Source organism: Antennarius striatus, chromosome 8, assembly GCF_040054535.1.
Source record: "Antennarius striatus isolate MH-2024 chromosome 8, ASM4005453v1, whole genome shotgun sequence".
NCBI lineage: Eukaryota > Metazoa > Chordata > Actinopteri > Lophiiformes > Antennariidae > Antennarius > Antennarius striatus.
Window position 1 is genome coordinate 20,708,783 of NC_090783.1, and position 18,640 is coordinate 20,727,422.

Consider the following 18,640-nt stretch of genomic DNA (forward strand, 5'->3'; position numbering starts at 1 on the left):
TGCAGCAGATCACAAATGAAAGAAGACACACAGTGGTAGCAAGGCTTTGCACCAGGCAGTGTTGAGTGATAATAGATGAGATGTGTAGTGCCATCATCGTCGCTCCACCCCAGGAAGAGTTTCCATGCATGCGTGCACTGTTCTGTGTATTGTGTCTGATGATGGACCCCAGCTGGAGAGGTAGTGCCGACGCCTTATGAAACATGCTGGAGGATGATGACAATGGAGAGTGATTATCACTTAGTTTCTCATCTGTCTCTGCATGTCCTCTTCCATTCCCTCCCCCTCTTTCCTGAATCTTGCTTCTTTCCCATTCAACACGCGAGGTCAAGTGTCACCCCATCTCCGTTGTCAAGGCTGCCAATCACCCACACAGTGAGTGCAAGGCAACTGTTGCCAAGGAAACAGAGCAATTCGGTTGCTAGGCACCTGGAGCTGTGCTCACAATAGTCATTTTGTTGCTTAGAAGCACACACACACACACACACACACACACGAGAAAATACACAAAGCCACATAAACGATTTTGCCCAATCAACAAGTTCATGCAACATAAGTGTGAAGATATAAATTATACTTACATATTGTGCTAATAAGAGTTTTGCTTACACACTAGTAACAAATCATGGCATACCAAAAGGATAAGAGTGTAATTTATCATGGACACATTTGCAAACAAATGCAAATAAATTGCTGATTTTGCAGAGCAATGTTGATTTATCTAATTTATAACACTTTGCAATAATGCTAATGTACCAAAAATGTAATCTAGGATGTTTTATTCTAACACTTTGGCCACTTGATTAGTCTGCATGCTTACAGCGTCCAAGAATTCCATGGACCCACACCTCAACTTGATCAATAAAAGACATAAACATCCATCATTCTGACTAAAAATAGTTACACGTAAAATCAATCAATCCTTTATTTCCTCATTGGTACATGGATGTGTAGTGAACCCAGATAAATGTGTGTGCATTCATTTCCAGTACATGTATGAGAGAGGGAGAGCAACATGCGTTTTCATTTTCATTAGATTTATCTTTATCCTATTTATTTAGTGAAAAGCTTGATCATGCAATCCTCCGTGGAGTTTATGAAGCCGCTATCATAACGACAAAACGCTAAAACAGCAGCAAGCCTTGACGTGTCTCCAACTGTTACTGTCTCCTGTTGCTGCCACAGACATTAACTTAACACATTTTTTAGTGCGAGACATAACGGCGTGGTTTGATTTTGCGATGGGATAATGGTTGCATGCAGTTTTAATGTGCCATCCGGTGACCAGACATGATGGATTTCGCAAAAATTCTCATATTTCGTCACCCATGTTTTTTCTTTTTTAGACCTCAAAATGTTTGGTGTGTGAAAGACACTCATCAGATGATAAGATTTTGGGCTCACTTGTGTTCATGACTGAGTGACAAGGCTATGTAATCAAGAAGGTTTGGAATTAATGTCTGAGTCTGAAGACTTTTTTTTGTTAAGCTCCCTGAACTAATGCCTGAGGGGTTTAGCTTAGTGGAATGCGGCCCTTCTGCAGTGGAGCCTGAATCTTGGCCAGTGAAACAAACTAATTTCCTCCACTTGTGTAAAGACTGCGACATGGTTGATAAACCTATGATGATAAAAAAAAAAAAAAAAAAAAAAAACCCTTTCAGTGCCTAGATTTGATACGGCCAACCTTGAGTGCTTTCTATTTAAATTTCTTTCTGATTGAAGCAAATAAAAAGTCACCTGTGGGTGCTTAATTAAAAACCACCACAAAATGTGTGTGCGTGTGAGTATGTGTGTGTGTGTGTGTCACCGCCTCAGCTTTGCTACACCTTTACATGTATCTGCCTGGTCCCTGTTATTGTACTCTACAGAGCATATTCCTGCTTTTGGTCCCATGTAGATGAAAAAGCTTCGACTCGACTACGCGTATTCTCAAGCAATAACATCCACATCTGTATTATCAACCCAAGAATACCCGTGGTCGAGACCGGAGCAAAGAGGCCCACCTCCTCCTCTCTTTTCCTTTTCTTTTCTCTCTCTTCTCGGGGCTCTGGACGTCATTCTCGCTTTTTTTTTTTTTTTTTTGGTTTTTTTTTTCCTGTGTTGCATCCCTTCACCTCCTGCACTCCTGAATGAGACTGCATTGTGGAAAGAGGAGAGAGGTCTGTGTGGAGGCAAATTCTTTAAGGACCGCATCTAGGATGAGAGAGACAAAGAAGATCATATTTATCCACAAATAACAAATGCAGCAGAGGCTTTTACGCATTTCGTGTATCCTTCGAGTCACATCTTGAGCTCGTCGTTAGACCAATAAGCCGATTGTAAGCTTTATGCAGCAGTCACACACACACACACACTCACACACACAAACACACACACACACACACACACAGGCAGCCTACTATGCATCTTTACCTGAGCTGCACCAAGTAAACAGATTGTGCCGCCAACATCTAGTCCCTTTGCTCTCCCTGGTATCAAGCAACCGTTTAGCCGAGCGCTGAGGGAGAGGGCAGGCTCGCCAATTATCAAATAGGTGTCAGTGTGTGTGAATAGAGAGACTGATTGCAAACAGATGTTCAGTCTTCACCTGCACACCCTCCTTCTAACTCACAGCTTTCCTTCATTCCATTTTCTATCCCTTTCCTCCCTCCCATCTATCTCCGTCTACCCATCTTTGTCTTCTTACTTCAGCATGCCCCCCCCCCATCTCATCCCCATGCATCCTCTCTCTCTCTCTCTCTCTCCTCCCTTCTCTTTCTCTCTCCCCCTTCTCCCATGGAGAATAATCCTGACTCTCCCTATACACACTTGCCAATTAGAGACTCGGTAGTTGTCAATCAACAGCTAAAGAGGAGAGAGCAAGAAAGAAGGAGAATCAATGGGAAGTGTGCTTGAAGGTGGTGTGTGTGTGTGTGTGGGGGGGGGGTTGCATCACCTACACAGACAGCCACCCCCCCACCCCCCACCCCCCGTGGAAAACTCAGGCTCGTTCACAAACATGATTTGACTCCTTTCCTCGTTCCTTTTCCATTTGAACCTTTCCGCCGTAATCACTGTGATCACGCTTTTGTTCTTCTCTTGTCCTGCATCTACCCTTTTCACCCCCCCTCCCCCTTTGCTTCCCTCCCATCGTCACATCAGTATGTGCTTCCATTCAGTTTCCATACACCTCTCTCTCTCTCTCTCTCTCTCTGCACACTGCAAAAACCTTAACACTCCCAGAAAGTTCTCATTTGCTCCTGACAATCCTCTCACCTCACTCATACCTGTGATTGTCTACATCCTGTCTCGGTGTCATTGCAAGGGAAGTGTCATAAACTAGCTGGAGCCATCACACCGAGAAGATCTTGACACTTGTCTCCCTCATTACCTCTCTACTCCTTTAGTCCTCTCTCCTCATTCACTCTCTACTTTCTCTCTTTTTGTCTCTCTCTCTCTCTCTCTCTCCTTGCCTATTCTTCTGTCTCGACTGTCCATGTCTGAGCTGCTGCTGATGACAACTCAAGTGGACGTCTCTTCTGTTCTCACCAAGAACTGTGAAGAGATGTACGTAGGTGTCAGAGATCTAGTGTAAAAATACACCCTTGCTGGTGCCCTCCTCAATACACCGGACCCGATCTGCGTCTGCTCATGTCGGTGGAATGTTGGTCTAATTTGAAGATATTCTTGGGTGTAGTTTTTACCTGTGTGTGTGTGTGTGTTTTGCTTGGAGAGAATGACTCATATAATGGGTGCAGTTTCACTGACCAGGCCTTTTATTTATTTATTTATTTATTTTTATCATCACCTCAATTTTACCTTTCCGCCCACATGTTTACAACCACATCTTCAAACGACTGGATGAAACATTTGTGTCTTGGCGAAAGACGTCTGGTTTGCATTTATAAGAAAATCCATTTCCTGAATTGACTTGATTTAAAGTGGACTGGCTCCAGCTTGGAGGGCCCTAATGAAAGGCAATCAGTCTGTGTTTCATATTTATGTCTGACGCAACAGACTTATCAATCCTTTAATGTATCTGGTGTTTTCAGATAGGATGCAGAATCACAAGTGGCTTGTGCCAGAGGCAAACACAAGGCAGGATTGAGATGGAGACAGACTGAGCGGATGCAGGGCAGCTCCTTGCACATTACTGCTTAATTGCTCGGAACTAAAGGCGCTGTTTTGAGGATGTTTATGCTTATGCCTACAACAGAAAATCTTTCCGCTCATTGTAGCCACACTGTTGAGTCACTATCCAGATAAATAAAATAAATTAATTAATTGATGTTTCAATAACGTGGCTATTGGGACAATTTCAGTGTAGAGTGCAGAAAGACAATCTGAACGTCATCCCAGATAGCCAAACTTGGAGTGACAAAGTTGACTCTGGTTTTTCTTAATCCGGCTGGGCCTGCTCAGCTTCCAGTTGGCCTACTAGCCCACATAATCAGACCAAAGCCACACAGCACTGTAAAGCTGCAGATCGCCAGCACCTGTCCTCTACGTGACAGGCGTGGATATCAAGCTTTTCTTTGTTGGTAAATACATCTGCTTCCACTCACAAGGAGAAGCCAGTTCAGGGGAGAGGCAAGCGTGGATTGAATCTTTTACCCGTTTCCAGGGAGTGTGAAAGAGATTTTTTTTTTTTTTTGCAATCATCTTCATTTTATATCTAACAGGTTATAAGAGGAGGAAGAAACGCCGAGACCTATTGCGCTCCGTGTAGTATAGTCATCAAGTCGTTTGATGGGGAACTTAGGGCTCATGCTGATGGGACCAACCTGTTTTCATCATAAGGCGTGTCAGAGACAAATTCATCTTTTCCTCACTTCAGGATTTATCAGCAATGATCTATAAATCGATGGATTTGTGTTAAAAAAAAAAAAAAAAAAAAAAAGCCATGTTGCCCTGCGAACTGTAAAGGAAAAAAAACAAGCAACCCCCCCCCCAAAAAAAAACAACAAAACACCGTTTTCCACGGCAAAAAAAAAACCCAACGTAAAATATAACTTACCGCTATACGTCCACCTTTAATTGCGCTCCAGAAGATTCAGTTCCATATGCCACACATTAAATCCATTCTGGGGAGTGAGAACGGGCTGTAGCCGCGCAGGGAAACGCCCCCCTCCTCACCGCCATCCCTTTCTCTCCTGGACGCTCCTCATCCTTGCTTGTTTGGGAATCACGTAACCTCTCCTTGGTTTTTTTTTGTGTTTTTTTGCTTGTTTTTTTTTTAATGTGCTTTTTTTTTCTGTACTCCCATCGAGGCGAGGGATGAAGCCTATGCAGCAGGATCAGCATCCCATGTAACTCAGCTTCAACCTCTCACCTCCTCATTCCTCCCCCTCCTCTTCCTCCTTCTCCTCCTCCTCCTCCTCCTCCTCCTCCACCGCCTCCTCTCCTCTCTCTCTCTTTCTCTCTCTTGTCCAGCCCTGACGTCGAAGAGCGTGCCCTATAGTGAAGCGGTTCCCAACCCAAAGGTTTGATTTTCATTTAAAAATAAAAAAAAAATTCACCTATAAGGTCTTTTTAATTCCAAACGATCGAGAACCGTTTTAGTGATCCAAAACAATACATATCGCAAACACAACCGGATACTTTTGCTGAATACTGCAGAATCAAAATGATATAAATCCAGGCATCTTTGTTACTTTTGTAGAAACCCTTTTGCTTCTATAAGACCTGTTGCAAACGTGATGCATAACCAGACGCCACCCTCTGGGATCATTCCTGAGAAATATTGGCTCATGAAAAAAAGAAAAGAAAAAGAAGACTCCAGGTTTGTAATGCTTCCAATTTTATTTGCATGAGCCACCTTCTTCAAACCCCACCAGATATTTTCTGTAGGACTCTGGAGACTCTGGAGAATGATCCAGGACCACGTTTTTTAGGTGGGCTCTAAGGTCAGCTTGGGATCATTGTCTTTTTGGAATGCCAAAAAAACACCCAAGATTGAGCTTCCTCACAGATGGCTGTCCTTCTAGGGTTTCCTGATACTTGATGGAATCTCATCTCAATCTGATCCTTTACATGCCACAGGTTTCCTGTGTCCAGGAAGCAAAGCAGCCCCGGTGCCATCAAGTCACTGCTGTGCACCTTTGTTCGGGTTTTCTTTTCAGCACAAGCTTTATTTTCCCTCCCACGGACATAAATTTGATCCAAAAGTTGCAGTTTTATTACATTTCTTCTGAGATCCGAATGTCAAACGTCTGTGTATGTATCTGGAGGTTTTTGAGCAGAAAAAAACTAAACAGAAACAAGTGCTTCTAAAAAAAAAAAAAAAAAAAAAAAAAGCTGACATTTCAACCCAGTTCGATAAATATGCTTATGTACAATTTTACCCGTTCTGATCAGTTTAAGCTTTAAAAAAACAGCTGATTATTACAGGACTGCAAGTCAGTCAGAACAATGCGCAGTTGTGAACTAAACGTAGCAGCATAATCGATTTCAAACATAAAGCAATGTTACTATGACTCATCAATTCCTCCTCCAAAGCTCAAATATATTTTTGAACAAACAGCTGAAAAACATCATTGTCAGGCTGGAACACTTCTGAGATCAGCAATTTTTAAGATGGAGAAGAGTAACTACTGGGCCGTAGAGAAATCTATCGAGTTCCAATTTGGTCGCTTATGATATTAAATTCCTGTAGTATATTTTTGGGGAGGGTTTATCACAAATGTCAACAACAAAATATAAACTAAAAACAGCAGCGCATTTAGTTTCGAACATAGGAGCGTTCTGTGAAGAAACCTCTTAGAAACCACATTAGAAAAATGTGACCTTACTATTTAATGTTCATCAAATACCTGCTGCAAGTTAACCAAATGTGTACTTGTTCTTATAAGGCAGGGTGTTGAACACTGTCGAGATGGTCGCATCATTAAAAGGAGCATTTTGTGTCAACTGAGGAAAAATAATTCTAACCCGTTGCGCTGAGCAGTGATACTGGAGGACGATAGTTGAAAGTTTGCTCCTGGTAGGGCCACCCATGGCGGGCAGGTCTCTAGGGTAGGTTCCAGACAACCAAAGACCCCAGCGTGTCGGCACACTGTGAGGTGGCAGTCCCACCAGCCGACTACCCTGCGGAGGGCTAATAAGCCACCCAAAAGAAACCCTTTGTTACGAAACTGATCACGATCCTCCCCCCAAAAGCCTTGGATATCAGAGAGGACACTCCACATCTTCGACCGGCGGTGCCAAGCCAGGCTCCAAGGCGACCTGACCGAGTACCGGTGACTGCAACGCAGCGCAATGTGGCCATAGCTGAGGACAGAGAGAAGCAGCAGCTGAACACCTAGGGTTTGAGGCCAAACCAAAAACATGAGCCGTGTCTTCACTCTGCTGCACCAAGCCCGCAATGGTCCACGCATCAAAACAGCCCTGGTGAAAGACTCTGAAGGCAACATCATAACAACTGAAGCAAGCTGCTTCACATGCTGGAAAGAGCACTTCAGCCTCCTTTTGCAGCACAGCTCCATCCCGGCTGATCCCACCATCCTTGCGGCTGCAGACACCAAAGTCCCCAGAGACGCCTGCAGTACAGATCCGATCACACCGGAGGAAGTCAAAGCCACTCTGAAAAAACTGAAAAACAGGTATGCCCCCGGCATCTGTGCAGTAACGGCTGTGATGCTAAAATCTGGCGGTGACAGTATTGTTGAGTGACTCACCCATAACTTCAACCATGTGTGGGAGACAGAGAGGCTTCCCCGTGACTGGACCAGAGGAGTCATCCTACCCTTCTGGAAACGTAAGGGTGAAAGGCTAGTCTGCAGCAACCACAGATCAATTACACTTCTGTCCATCCCTCCATCCCTGGCAAGTTCTTCACCAGGATCTTGCTCACCCGTGCTCTGCCAGCCATTAGAAGTTGTCACCATCTCCAGCAGGCTGGCTTCATGCCTAACCACTCCACTATAAACCACATCTCCGCTGGTGATCCAACTCGGTGACGGACCGGATCCACCTCCCCTGTAGCTCGGTGATGACACTGTAGAGCCTGTCAAGAGCTTTGTGTATCTGGGGTCCATGGTGACGGACAAAGGGGACCTTAAACCAGATTCCTGCAGAAGAGCTCTGGCAGCATCAGGTCTGCAGTCTCTCTGGAAGCCACTCTGGCGGCATCAGACCATCTCGTGCAGGACGAAGCTCCGAACTCTGCCATACTGTCCATCCTGCTCTGTGGAAAGGAAACTTGGCCCTTAAAGAAGACCCCGGCTGCCATTAGCCCACACATGCCAGCCCAGATCATTTTGCCAGGTTGCGCAACATCGCACCCGCTGGTGTGGTCATGTTCTTCACCTCCCCCCTGATCACCCAAACAAGAGCCATACCCCAGTTTGATCCGAAGGCCACAGGCTGGAAATGACCTCGAGGCAAGCCCTGCATCCAATGGCTCAACGTCATTGTGAGCGACCTCCGACAACAGGGAGTCGCTCTGGAGGACGCAGAGAAGCTGGCACAAGACCGCCAGCGCTGGAAAAAACTGGAGGCGTACTGACTGACTGACTGCTCTGAGCCATTTAAACTGTGTAATTTGGTTATTGGAAAAAGCGAATACTTCGCCAGTTAAACTCCACACCTCGACCTGGTATTACAGTATCTCCTCCGCGATGCGCTGGCATCATGTCCGGAGCGTCTTCCTGCTTAATGCCTGTAAGTCCACTGCAATAAGCTCCAGCAACCCCTGTGACCCGCAATAATAAGCGGTGCGGAAAATGAATGAATGAAAGAATGAAGGAATTAAGACTGATAAAATATTGATAGTGCCATATAAAGGTAAAATGTCCATTGTGCCATGCCACTGAGAGTATCTAAGGGGATTCTTTGTAACTGGGTTGTACATCTCAACACTGAAACACACTGCTGTCTGTCCCGCTGGTCACAGATGGGATGTGTAAGGATGTGAGGTGTTCTCTATTATGCTGAGCTGTTTATGCAGCATCCTTTGCTTAACAATCAACCCAAGGGGCTACACAGCACAGTGCCAGCCTTCTTCAGCATGCTGTTCGGCCTCTTAGAGCCAGTAGCACTGGTGCTGGAGTCCCAGCGGATGACTGTATACAAAATTAAAGTTGACAATAAACTTATGCATCCATATATTCAATATTCAAGGATGTAGGCCCTGTCACAAAGTAGAAGCTGCTCTATCCCTTTCTGCATACTGTTTTAGTGTTTCACTACTTGTCCAGTCTGTTGTGAACAACACCCCATAACAGCAGAGACATCTGAGAATGAGTTGTTGCTGGAAGTCTGAATATTATAGTGTAAAGAGGAAAGGTGAGAGTTCAGGTTCCCAGTGTGCTCCTGTGCTGCCCAAACTGTAGTGTGCCTGTCAGGTAGTCAATAATCCAGTAGGAGGGGGGAGCGTTTACTCAAACCTCTGGGAGCTTCTGTCAGAACAGCCTTGACCGGGTTGCATTAAAAGCACAAGAGAAATCAAACGGCAGGATTCACGTAGTGCTTCGACCTTTGGCTGGACATGATGATGATGATGATGATGATGATGATGATGATGAAGATGATGATGATGATGATGATGATGATGATGATGATGATGATGATGATGATGATGATGATGATGATGCCTTTAAACATCATGATGATGGCCCGCATCTAGTGTTTATATTATATAACGCTAAACCAACCTCTTCTGGGAGGAGGCCTCGGGGGAAGATCTAGGTCCTGCTGGAGAGCCTACGTCTGTCAGGTGGCCTGGGAACACACCGGGTCCCCCCCCCCTCCCCCGGAAAAGCTAGATAAGATGTCTGGGGAGAGGGAAGTATGGGCATCCTACTCAGATTGGTGCCCCCGTGACCCGGCTCTGGATTAAGTGGTTAAAGATGGATGAATGGATGGCTAGATGGATTTCAGGTGTGACTAAACATGTGTCTTTCACACAAGGATTAATGTATGTCATATTATATGGTCAGCATGTCCCAGTGCTGACCGTATTATATAAAATGTTTGAATGTAACGGATTGTGTTGAATAGAAAGTGTCTCCTTAGTTCTTTATGATTCTGACTGTCTCCTTACAATATTCCTAATGGGATCACAGAAACCTGCATAATCAAATTCAATTCAGTCCAAAACTTCCAATAAATAAAATTAAAACAATAACAAAAGCAATAAAACTTAAACCTAATTATTCTGTGATGCTATAAAATACTGCATTAACTTTACACCTCATTTGTCGATGAGCGTAAACACAACAAAGGAATATTTGTATACAATAATAGACCGACAATAGGGGTTGTAATATAATGTTGCCTCCTGGACTATTTCATTGCAATAAATATTGTATTACTCTGACATTAACTAAGCTATTGTATTAGTTTTATCTATATTTATGTTTATCAAAGTAATAAATGTGTTTTAATTTATGTTTATCAAAGTAATTTATGTGTTTTATGCACTTCCTTACTCTATCCCTTCCTTCCTCTTCCTTACATTTGTTTTCGTATTTGGATTGTTTATAAATCATTTATTGTGAGGCTTTAATTTATATCTGAAGTTTAAGTTATCATGAAGTACAATTTTTTTAAAGCATTATCTTGAAAACAAACAAGATGTTTTTGTGTTTTAACTGGTGTGGGTGTGTGTTTTTCTCCTATTCCAGTCTTCTGGGACTTCTATATCCGGCTGATGGTCTTCCTTAGCAGACAGGTTGAATGGGTTTGATGTTAAGCCCTTCTAATAATCTCCTCATCTTGTGGCCAATAAAGAAGCTGCCTCTGAAATCCCCCTAAAATGGGTATGCCAGTGCAAAATGTTTGGCGTAGAATAACACAAGCTCCATATCAGCTCTAAATGTGTTTTATCTTTGTCATAGCTTGTCTTAAATCCTCTTTGATTTTTCTGTCTTCCTATGCTTGTTCATTTATTTTGATCAGAGAGAAAACTGCAGATAGACAGCAACAATTTAAATTTGATGTAAGGCAATGGAGCCCTCAAGGCAATAAGAAATTATAGCACATTTCCTACACACATACATACACTTACAGTGTTAATGGCTTTGTAATTGTCAGAGGCAGACCACTGAGCATAATCAGGAGACTGCAGCAAGGCACAGCCCAATATTTATAATTTATTATGACAGATAGTACATTTTTATTACCCAGGGGCTGCTGATTTGTTTGGGGATTTAAAAAACCACACTCATCCACATAGTTCTTAGTACTCTCTTTTTCTCTGCACCCCCTCCCCTCATGAACTCATACAATCACAGAGTGTCTCAGGCCCAGACAGCACACGACCTCAGGGTTAGGAGCATTACACCAACAGAAGACAGACAGTGAGTCAGGGATCAGAGTTCATTCAACATCCTCTTAAAATATATAAATAAAATGACAATTGATTTTGGGGACAGATCATTGGGTAGTTTCTTTTTTATTATTTTCCATAACCCAAAAAAAAACCTCTTCTTGTTCGATGAAATGTCAGTTTTAAAGGCTTCAACTAGTATCCATTTAGATCTGTATTACAAGAGAGTATTGATGCAGTAGGACCCCAACCATTGTTTTAATGTCTTGGAAGTGACATCACCTGAGGACGTCTGGCTTCTTGTAGAGCCACTGGATTTTTATCACACTGTGTCGTATATGCTCCCTGTAAAGACATGCTATCGTGTCAGGATCTTTTTTTTTTTTTTTAAATTAATGTCTTCATGTACCATGTGTATTGGCATACATATTTCTACCAAGCACATTTCACCTGGCCGTGCCAATCAGATTCATTCAAACTTGGCAGCACTTGAAGTAACTTAATGTGGAAGCAACTGAAGCGAATACAAATCACTTCTGTCTCAGAGTAATGGCTTTAAATGAGTAAGATATCAAATAACAATAACAAAAATATAAATCGTGCTAAGTGCGAGCAGCATTTAGAATTAAAAGCTCATTTGTGAAGTATGTTTAAATTTAGGCAAAAACATTGATAGAGTCATTAAAATTAGGTATTCATTCATCTCTGATGGAGCAATCCTGGCTTGTTCACATTGATGGCATGACTCATAATGTGCTATCTTGTTTTTCCAGTGTGTACATTTGCGAGAGAATTACTCATATCCAAAATACCGATTTGACAGTCACAAGCCATTATTAATTTCACATGTAATTTATTCAGCTGAGTGCTTTTGCACACTGATGCAGAACTTGAAAATGTCAGTGATTCATACTTAGATTGGAGTGGAAGTATGCTTGTGGTGCTCAGTATGAAGGTTTGGGAATGGGGAAGGGGGCAAGCGGGACTATGTGTGTGTGTGTGTGTGTGTGTGTGTGTGTGTGTTTGTGTGTTTGTGAGAGCATTGTGTTAGCAAGAGAGACAAATGGGACACACAGGCAGAAACAGAAAGAGGGCGTGGGTGGGGGTGGGGTTGGGGGGGAGCAGGTGCATCACTAATGGCTTTTTAAAAAGGTTATGGCGTAGAGCTCTTATTTTCTAATGGGGCTCCGGCTGTGCTTGAGAAGCAATTTCTGGAAAAGATAATGTTGTTGAGAGAGTGTAGAGAGTTCTCCCTCTCTCTCTCCCTCCCTCTCGCTCTCTGTGTATGTATTTGCTCTTGTCATTTATAAGTCTGACAAACACCAATAACTCAAATACAAAGGAACAGGCCAGAAAGGAGGTGTTGGGGCAATTGACAGAATAGAAAAGAAATCGTTCATGTCAACATTTCACTTGCTTTTATTATTGATAACCAACAGTTTATGGAGATCATGAAAGACATTTTTAAAAGCTCAGTTATTTATTTATTTTATCATCTTAGTATATTTTATATTCCTCGTGGGCCATTGCATTTGAACTTATATTAAAAGCATCGTCCCTTCCTCCCTCCGTGAGCTAGTAACCACTGCCCCCTTGTGGCCTTAGTACGCAATTACAGCTATAACATGAAAAATTATCTATCTATCTATCTATCTATCTATCTATCTATCTATCTATCTATCTATCTATCTATCTATCTATCTATCTATCTATCTATCTATCTATCTATCTATCTATCTATCTATCTATCTATCTATCTATCTATCTATCTATCTATCTATCTATCTATCTATCTATCTATCTATCTATCTATCTATCTGTCTGTCTGTCTGTCCGATTACTAATTATTACTTTAATCATTACAAATTAGTGAAAAGTGTACATCAGACAGTAATGTGGGGTACTTACATTTTATTCAAATACAAAACAGGGTCACTTAACTTGAACATAACATTTGAGCAGTTTATGGTACTCTCTAACTGTTTAGATTACTACAAAATATTCAGAGTGAGAACATTTTCCGGCGCCACAATGAGCACTTTTTGCAATAACAGGCATTGTTGGGAGGTGTTGACAGGGGTCCTTCCACGGCTTGCAGTTACACACGAGGATAAGTCTGTAATTAAGCAGCTCTTTTTGACAGTTTAACTTGAGAAAAAGATTGCCAATTGTACAGTTATTCAGCCATAGTTTGCTCATTTAAAACATACACTGAAGTCCCTATTAAGACACACGTACGCACGCACGCACACACGCACGCACACACACACACACACACACACACACACACACACACACACACACACACACACACACACACACACACACACAAACTTCATTAATAAACTCCAGACCTTTCTCCGACTCATTTTCCCTAACAACGTAGCCTCAGGTAGTTTTTGTGTTGTTTTTACAATTTAAAAATAATGATACTGTAATATATACCATGTAAAAAAAAAGAAAGAATGAAATATCAGTCAACTTCAATTCCAAATCAGATTTATTGGCAAAAAATACAATTTGTCAGCTGTTTACAATAACCTTATCACACCAGGACAGTTAAATAGTGCAGTTCAACACATTACAATTTATTATTTCCCTAAATATAGCACAAAATATCTTCTTTCCTATTTATGCAGGTCATGGTCGACCCTTCTGTGATTTCAGGGCTTTAACAGAAAGAAACATCAGGACTGACTGCTAAAGTAGGTATATTTTTGAACATCACTTTTGCAAATATTTGCTTTTGTGAGGAATGATATTCAGGGGGTTAAAATTGTTTGACATGGCATTTTGTTTGAAATATGTGGGGAAAAAAACTGTTGCATTGAACTGTTTAACTGCTCATGGGTGATTTTTTTTAATGCAAATAGCTGATATTATTTAGCCAATAAATCTGCAACAGAGGTTGAATAATTTTGCTTTCAATTGTTTATACTGTACAAAACTATACAAAACTCAAAAGTCCTACAAAATTTCTTTTGTCTCCATGAGACATTGGTCTGTGCCATTGGTTTTAGTCGGTATGAGCAAAGGATGGTGGCAAATAACATGAAAAATTGATAAAAGGCAGCATCAACTACAGATGTCATTATAGACTCATAAAAATTCATTTAGGAAAGCAAAGAGACCAAATACATTAACATTTAAATACAGATACTACAAGAAAAAAGAAATATTAACATGTCGAGGGGATGCAGGTAAGAGAAAGTGAGACAAAAGTGAAATGCAAAACAGCGGTAACCTGTAACTGAATAGGGAATAAGTCAAATAATTCACAGCATGGATAAATAACCTAAAGACTTTAATAAAGTGAGAAGATGAAATATATTTGAAACTCTGACAGAAATTTAGAATGAGATAAAATAAACAGTGCCTAAAAAACAAAATTGGTATCACAAGCACAGCTCTACTGTGTATAAATGTCTCTTCTGTCACTTCACAAATATACACAAAGAGATCCGACTCATATCATCCAAAACAAATCAGATATGACACAGATTACCAAAATGATCAATTGGTTCATCTGTGTTATCATTTACAAAAGTTCTTTAGTCTCTGACAGTATCTCTTTACTTCATTCACAGGATAAAAAAAACCCAAAAAACAAAAAAAAAACCCTGTACCACAAGTGACGGTACCTGCATTTTTTTCATGTCCATTATTCCACTGTATAGTCCTGAGCATTTCTTCTGAGTGTGACCCACCCACCATTGATTGAGATTTTATTCGATCATTAAAAAAAAAACTTCAGTTCTGCTGAGATTTTATTTTTTTAATTACGATAATTTATTCTTATCAAGTCATCACCAGCCAACAGTCAAGAAGTCACTTTGAAGTCTGTGTGGACAACAGGACGGGACAATGGGACACAGTATTGCTTTGACCGCTCTAGCTTTGGTGAGTCTTTCATTGGCGGTTTACACCTGAAACAAAGAGGAGGTCTTCTTGGCCGACAAACAGGACAGATTAGGACGGATAAAGATGTATCCATCTCCCATTGGTCTGTTGCGGATGACAGGTTTCCGCCATGTTCTTGCCTCCTGTGATTGGTGGACCTTCAGACCTGGGTTGACTTGACACGCCGCAGAGGATGTCGCCCTACCGGGTGTGCGGGGCATGGCAGGGGGCATTCAGAGGGCAAGTCTAGACTGCGCTGGTGAGGCAACACCGTGATGGGAGGAGCACATCTGGAGGGATGGGGGATGGGATTGGCTGATGGTCATGTGATCTCAGAATATGGTAGCCCTGGAGCCTAACAAGCAGGAAAATGCAGAGAAGAAGAGGTCAGGAAGGAGGAAGTTGGTAAGAAGACAAAAACCTGGAAAGTACAAACTACACTGACTAGAGCAGGTAAAACTGTTTTTCTTTTGATTATCTCAGTTATTGTATCCGTGATCTTCTAGGATCATTTCCCCCATCCCTTACCTGGATGACACTTAACTTTTCGAGTGGACTCTCCACACGGGGCAGGCTGAGAAGAGGCAGTCCCACGGGGGGTTCTGGGCGCTGGGGAGTTGGAGCATTTGGTTCTGCGATCTGGGTCGGTTGGAAATTGTTGATCACACATGAAACCTGATGGAGAGGAGGGAAGAGGTTTAACTGTGGATAGGGATGAGTTTTGGGTTCACCGAAAGCTGGCCTTTCAAAGCGAAGCGATATTGAAGAGGTTACCTACACTATGAAAGGGAGAGATACAGATGAAAGAAAATGAGAAAATCTGTAACACGACAGAAGGCGAGGAAACAAAGTTTAAGTGTTGGGGAAGTACAACAAAGAGTACTTTGATCTTAACATACTGGCATTGCAAAGAGATCTGTGTCCAGATAAATGTCCTTCTGCTAAGCTCAGATATTTCCTGTGCATTTGCAATCTGATATTTCGTTTTTATTGCATTCTCTTTATCTGATCCATTGAGATCAGATACGTTCCCTCCAGAGAAAAACCTACACACCAGCAATTTGAGATGGTGGTGAATCAGCCCCTTAAAAACATCAGGCTTTTACAGGAATTCTGTAAAAGCTGTGCACGACTAGCTTTTTATCATTTACTCACGGTAGTCCATTTGTGAAATGTGACACATTAAGTTATTGCTTCAGTGATGTAACAAATATTGTAAATAATATTAATGTTATTAATCAGTTAGTAATTATACATACACGTTTGTATGTGGCGGTACTGCATCTCCATTCATTCACGGTGATCAAAATGAAGTTTATTTTAAATGAAATGGATGAAAAAAGGTGAAAAAACACACTTTGTTCATAGATGTATTTTCATCACTTTCCCTGAGGATGATCAAGTAAAAATCAGCATTTTAATTAATTTTCAGATATTGATTCGGAGTTAAATATGCCACAAATGTCCAATGAAGACATTACACTGTGCCTGTTTTTTCTCCAACCCCCCCCCCCCCTTTTAAGTCATTTCCATTCATCCTTTGCTGAATTATAACATTTTGTCCATTTCCTCATTTACTCTCATTCCCTTGTCTTATTATATCTCCAGCCTTCACTTTTCTCCTTCTCACCAGAAAGGTAGCAATGGCCCCTCCAGTCACGAACCCAGCCAGGACATCATTCCAGTGGTTTCTGTGTTCGGTCACCCTTATCACCCCTACTAGCACGGCCAGAGACAGCAGCACCAGGCACAACGTGGGCTTGGTCAGACGGGTACCTTTGGTCTTGAACACCAGAGTCACATACATCTGGGGGACAGAAAGATATCTACATTTGAAGTGTGCAATAGCTTGAATCAACCACAGGAGGTCTCACTCTGCTCTGACTTTTCAAATCCCTGAAAGGTTTAATATGGTACAAAAGGAAAACGTCAAAGAAACACTGACATGATTCGTCTAATGGTTCTATAAATGACAGTAAAATGAAACTGCGAAACTTAAATATCTTTCATTTGTTTTAGCAGTAGATTTGCATTACTGATTACATCATTATTAAAAGAACACAATGTCTTCTTTTCTGGTCTAATTTAAAATTCCTTCTACGCTATTTTTTCAGCTCCTTGGGTTAGATTATGCCAAAAATATCTCACCGATAGATTAAAATTATTGCAATTATTATTGTAATATAATACTACCCTTGTGTGCATCCTTTTACCCACTGCCCCACAAACATATCCTACCACTGTGTAAATGGCTGAATAAAAACTGAGTGCCGCATCTTTGGAGGGGAAGGATTTGCGTGCAGATGCCACCAGGTATGGGTTTCCTGTGCAGACTTGTTGCTCCGTGATGTACTGTAGCGGTGATTGACATCCCAGTGCTGTGTAGTTTGGTTTGCAGGCAGACAGGAAATGAGGCGTCTGGTGTCCTGTCACCACTTGACCCGCATTGGCAAAGATGGTGGTGGTGAAGAGGCCGAACGAGTAGACACCTGTATAAAAAAAATATAATGATGAAAATGGAAAGAAAAAAGGATTTAAACTCTAAGCATGGGAATCAATGACACTGGTATGGGTCAGAAAGAAGCACTTAAATAGGAATTCAGTGGCGGCTCTGATTGCTGTCTGTGTGTGGGAGTGAAAGGTCAAAGTGACACAGCTTTTACTTTTCTGCTGCATATCTATGGTTCATCAAATTAGACTCAAAATGGATATAATTGCAAGTATAAGTGAAAAGATTACAGAACATCAACAGAGGACATCAGGAGAAGGCTGACTAAAATTAACCTACATTAAACCTAATAGCATGAGGGCTTACTGGAGTACTAATGTATTCTACAGGAGCTCTGTTTGGTCAAAGAAAAATATTAGTTTCTTTCTTTCTTTCTTTAGTATTTGTGAAGTAGGACTGACCCAGAAAACGTACGATCCTACGGAGGAGGGGGTTGAAATAACAGCAGTCAGCGGTCACTATGGTCTTCTCCTGACCTCCCTCAGCTTTCACAAAAAAACCGGTCACTTCCCCGATCAGAATCTGAGACACAAACACAAAGAATTTAGTCAGTCTGTGTGGTGATGGATTGATCATCTTCACCGAATATTGCATATATGATGTAATATGATGCGGACCAAAAATACTCATGTGTTCTTCCCTCAGGCTTGGAACAATTACATTTTTCTTCTTTTTTGTGAACCTTGTTGGGTATATGTTAAGGAAAAAAAACATCAAATCATGGATTCAAATCCCCCCCCCCCCATTCTTAAAGATTGGGAGAGGCTTTTTTAAAGTGTTTTTACCAGTTTTAAACCAATATTTTGAAATGGAAGAGTGAAATCAATAAACTCCAGAGTATAATCAAATAAAGACGTGGAGCGTCGTTTTTTAACTTGCTTCAACAAAACCCTACGCAGAACCATGTTGAATTTGGGTTTAATTCAATTCAATTCATCACCGTTCGCCTTGGCAGAGGTGCAGCACATAGTCTTATGAGTGCC

The 18,640-nt window shown here is 41.6% G+C and overlaps 1 protein-coding gene across 1 annotated transcript in view; it reads right to left on the reverse strand.

Annotated features, from left to right (window-relative positions):
* Positions 1–15,366: 15,366 nt before the first annotated feature.
* LOC137600337 (phospholipid phosphatase-related protein type 5-like) overlaps positions 15,367–18,640 on the reverse strand; it is a 31,025-nt gene continuing 27,751 nt past the window's right edge. Inside the window, exons 4-8 of the mRNA XM_068321899.1 lie at positions 18,059–18,179; positions 17,387–17,637; positions 16,779–16,955; positions 15,693–15,823; positions 15,367–15,503 (exon numbers count right to left, since the gene is read on the reverse strand). Of these exons, the coding sequence (XP_068178000.1) occupies positions 15,395–15,503; positions 15,693–15,823; positions 16,779–16,955; positions 17,387–17,637; positions 18,059–18,179 (789 nt within the window). The 3' untranslated portion in view covers positions 15,367–15,394. The remainder of the gene's footprint in view (positions 15,504–15,692; positions 15,824–16,778; positions 16,956–17,386; positions 17,638–18,058; positions 18,180–18,640) is intronic.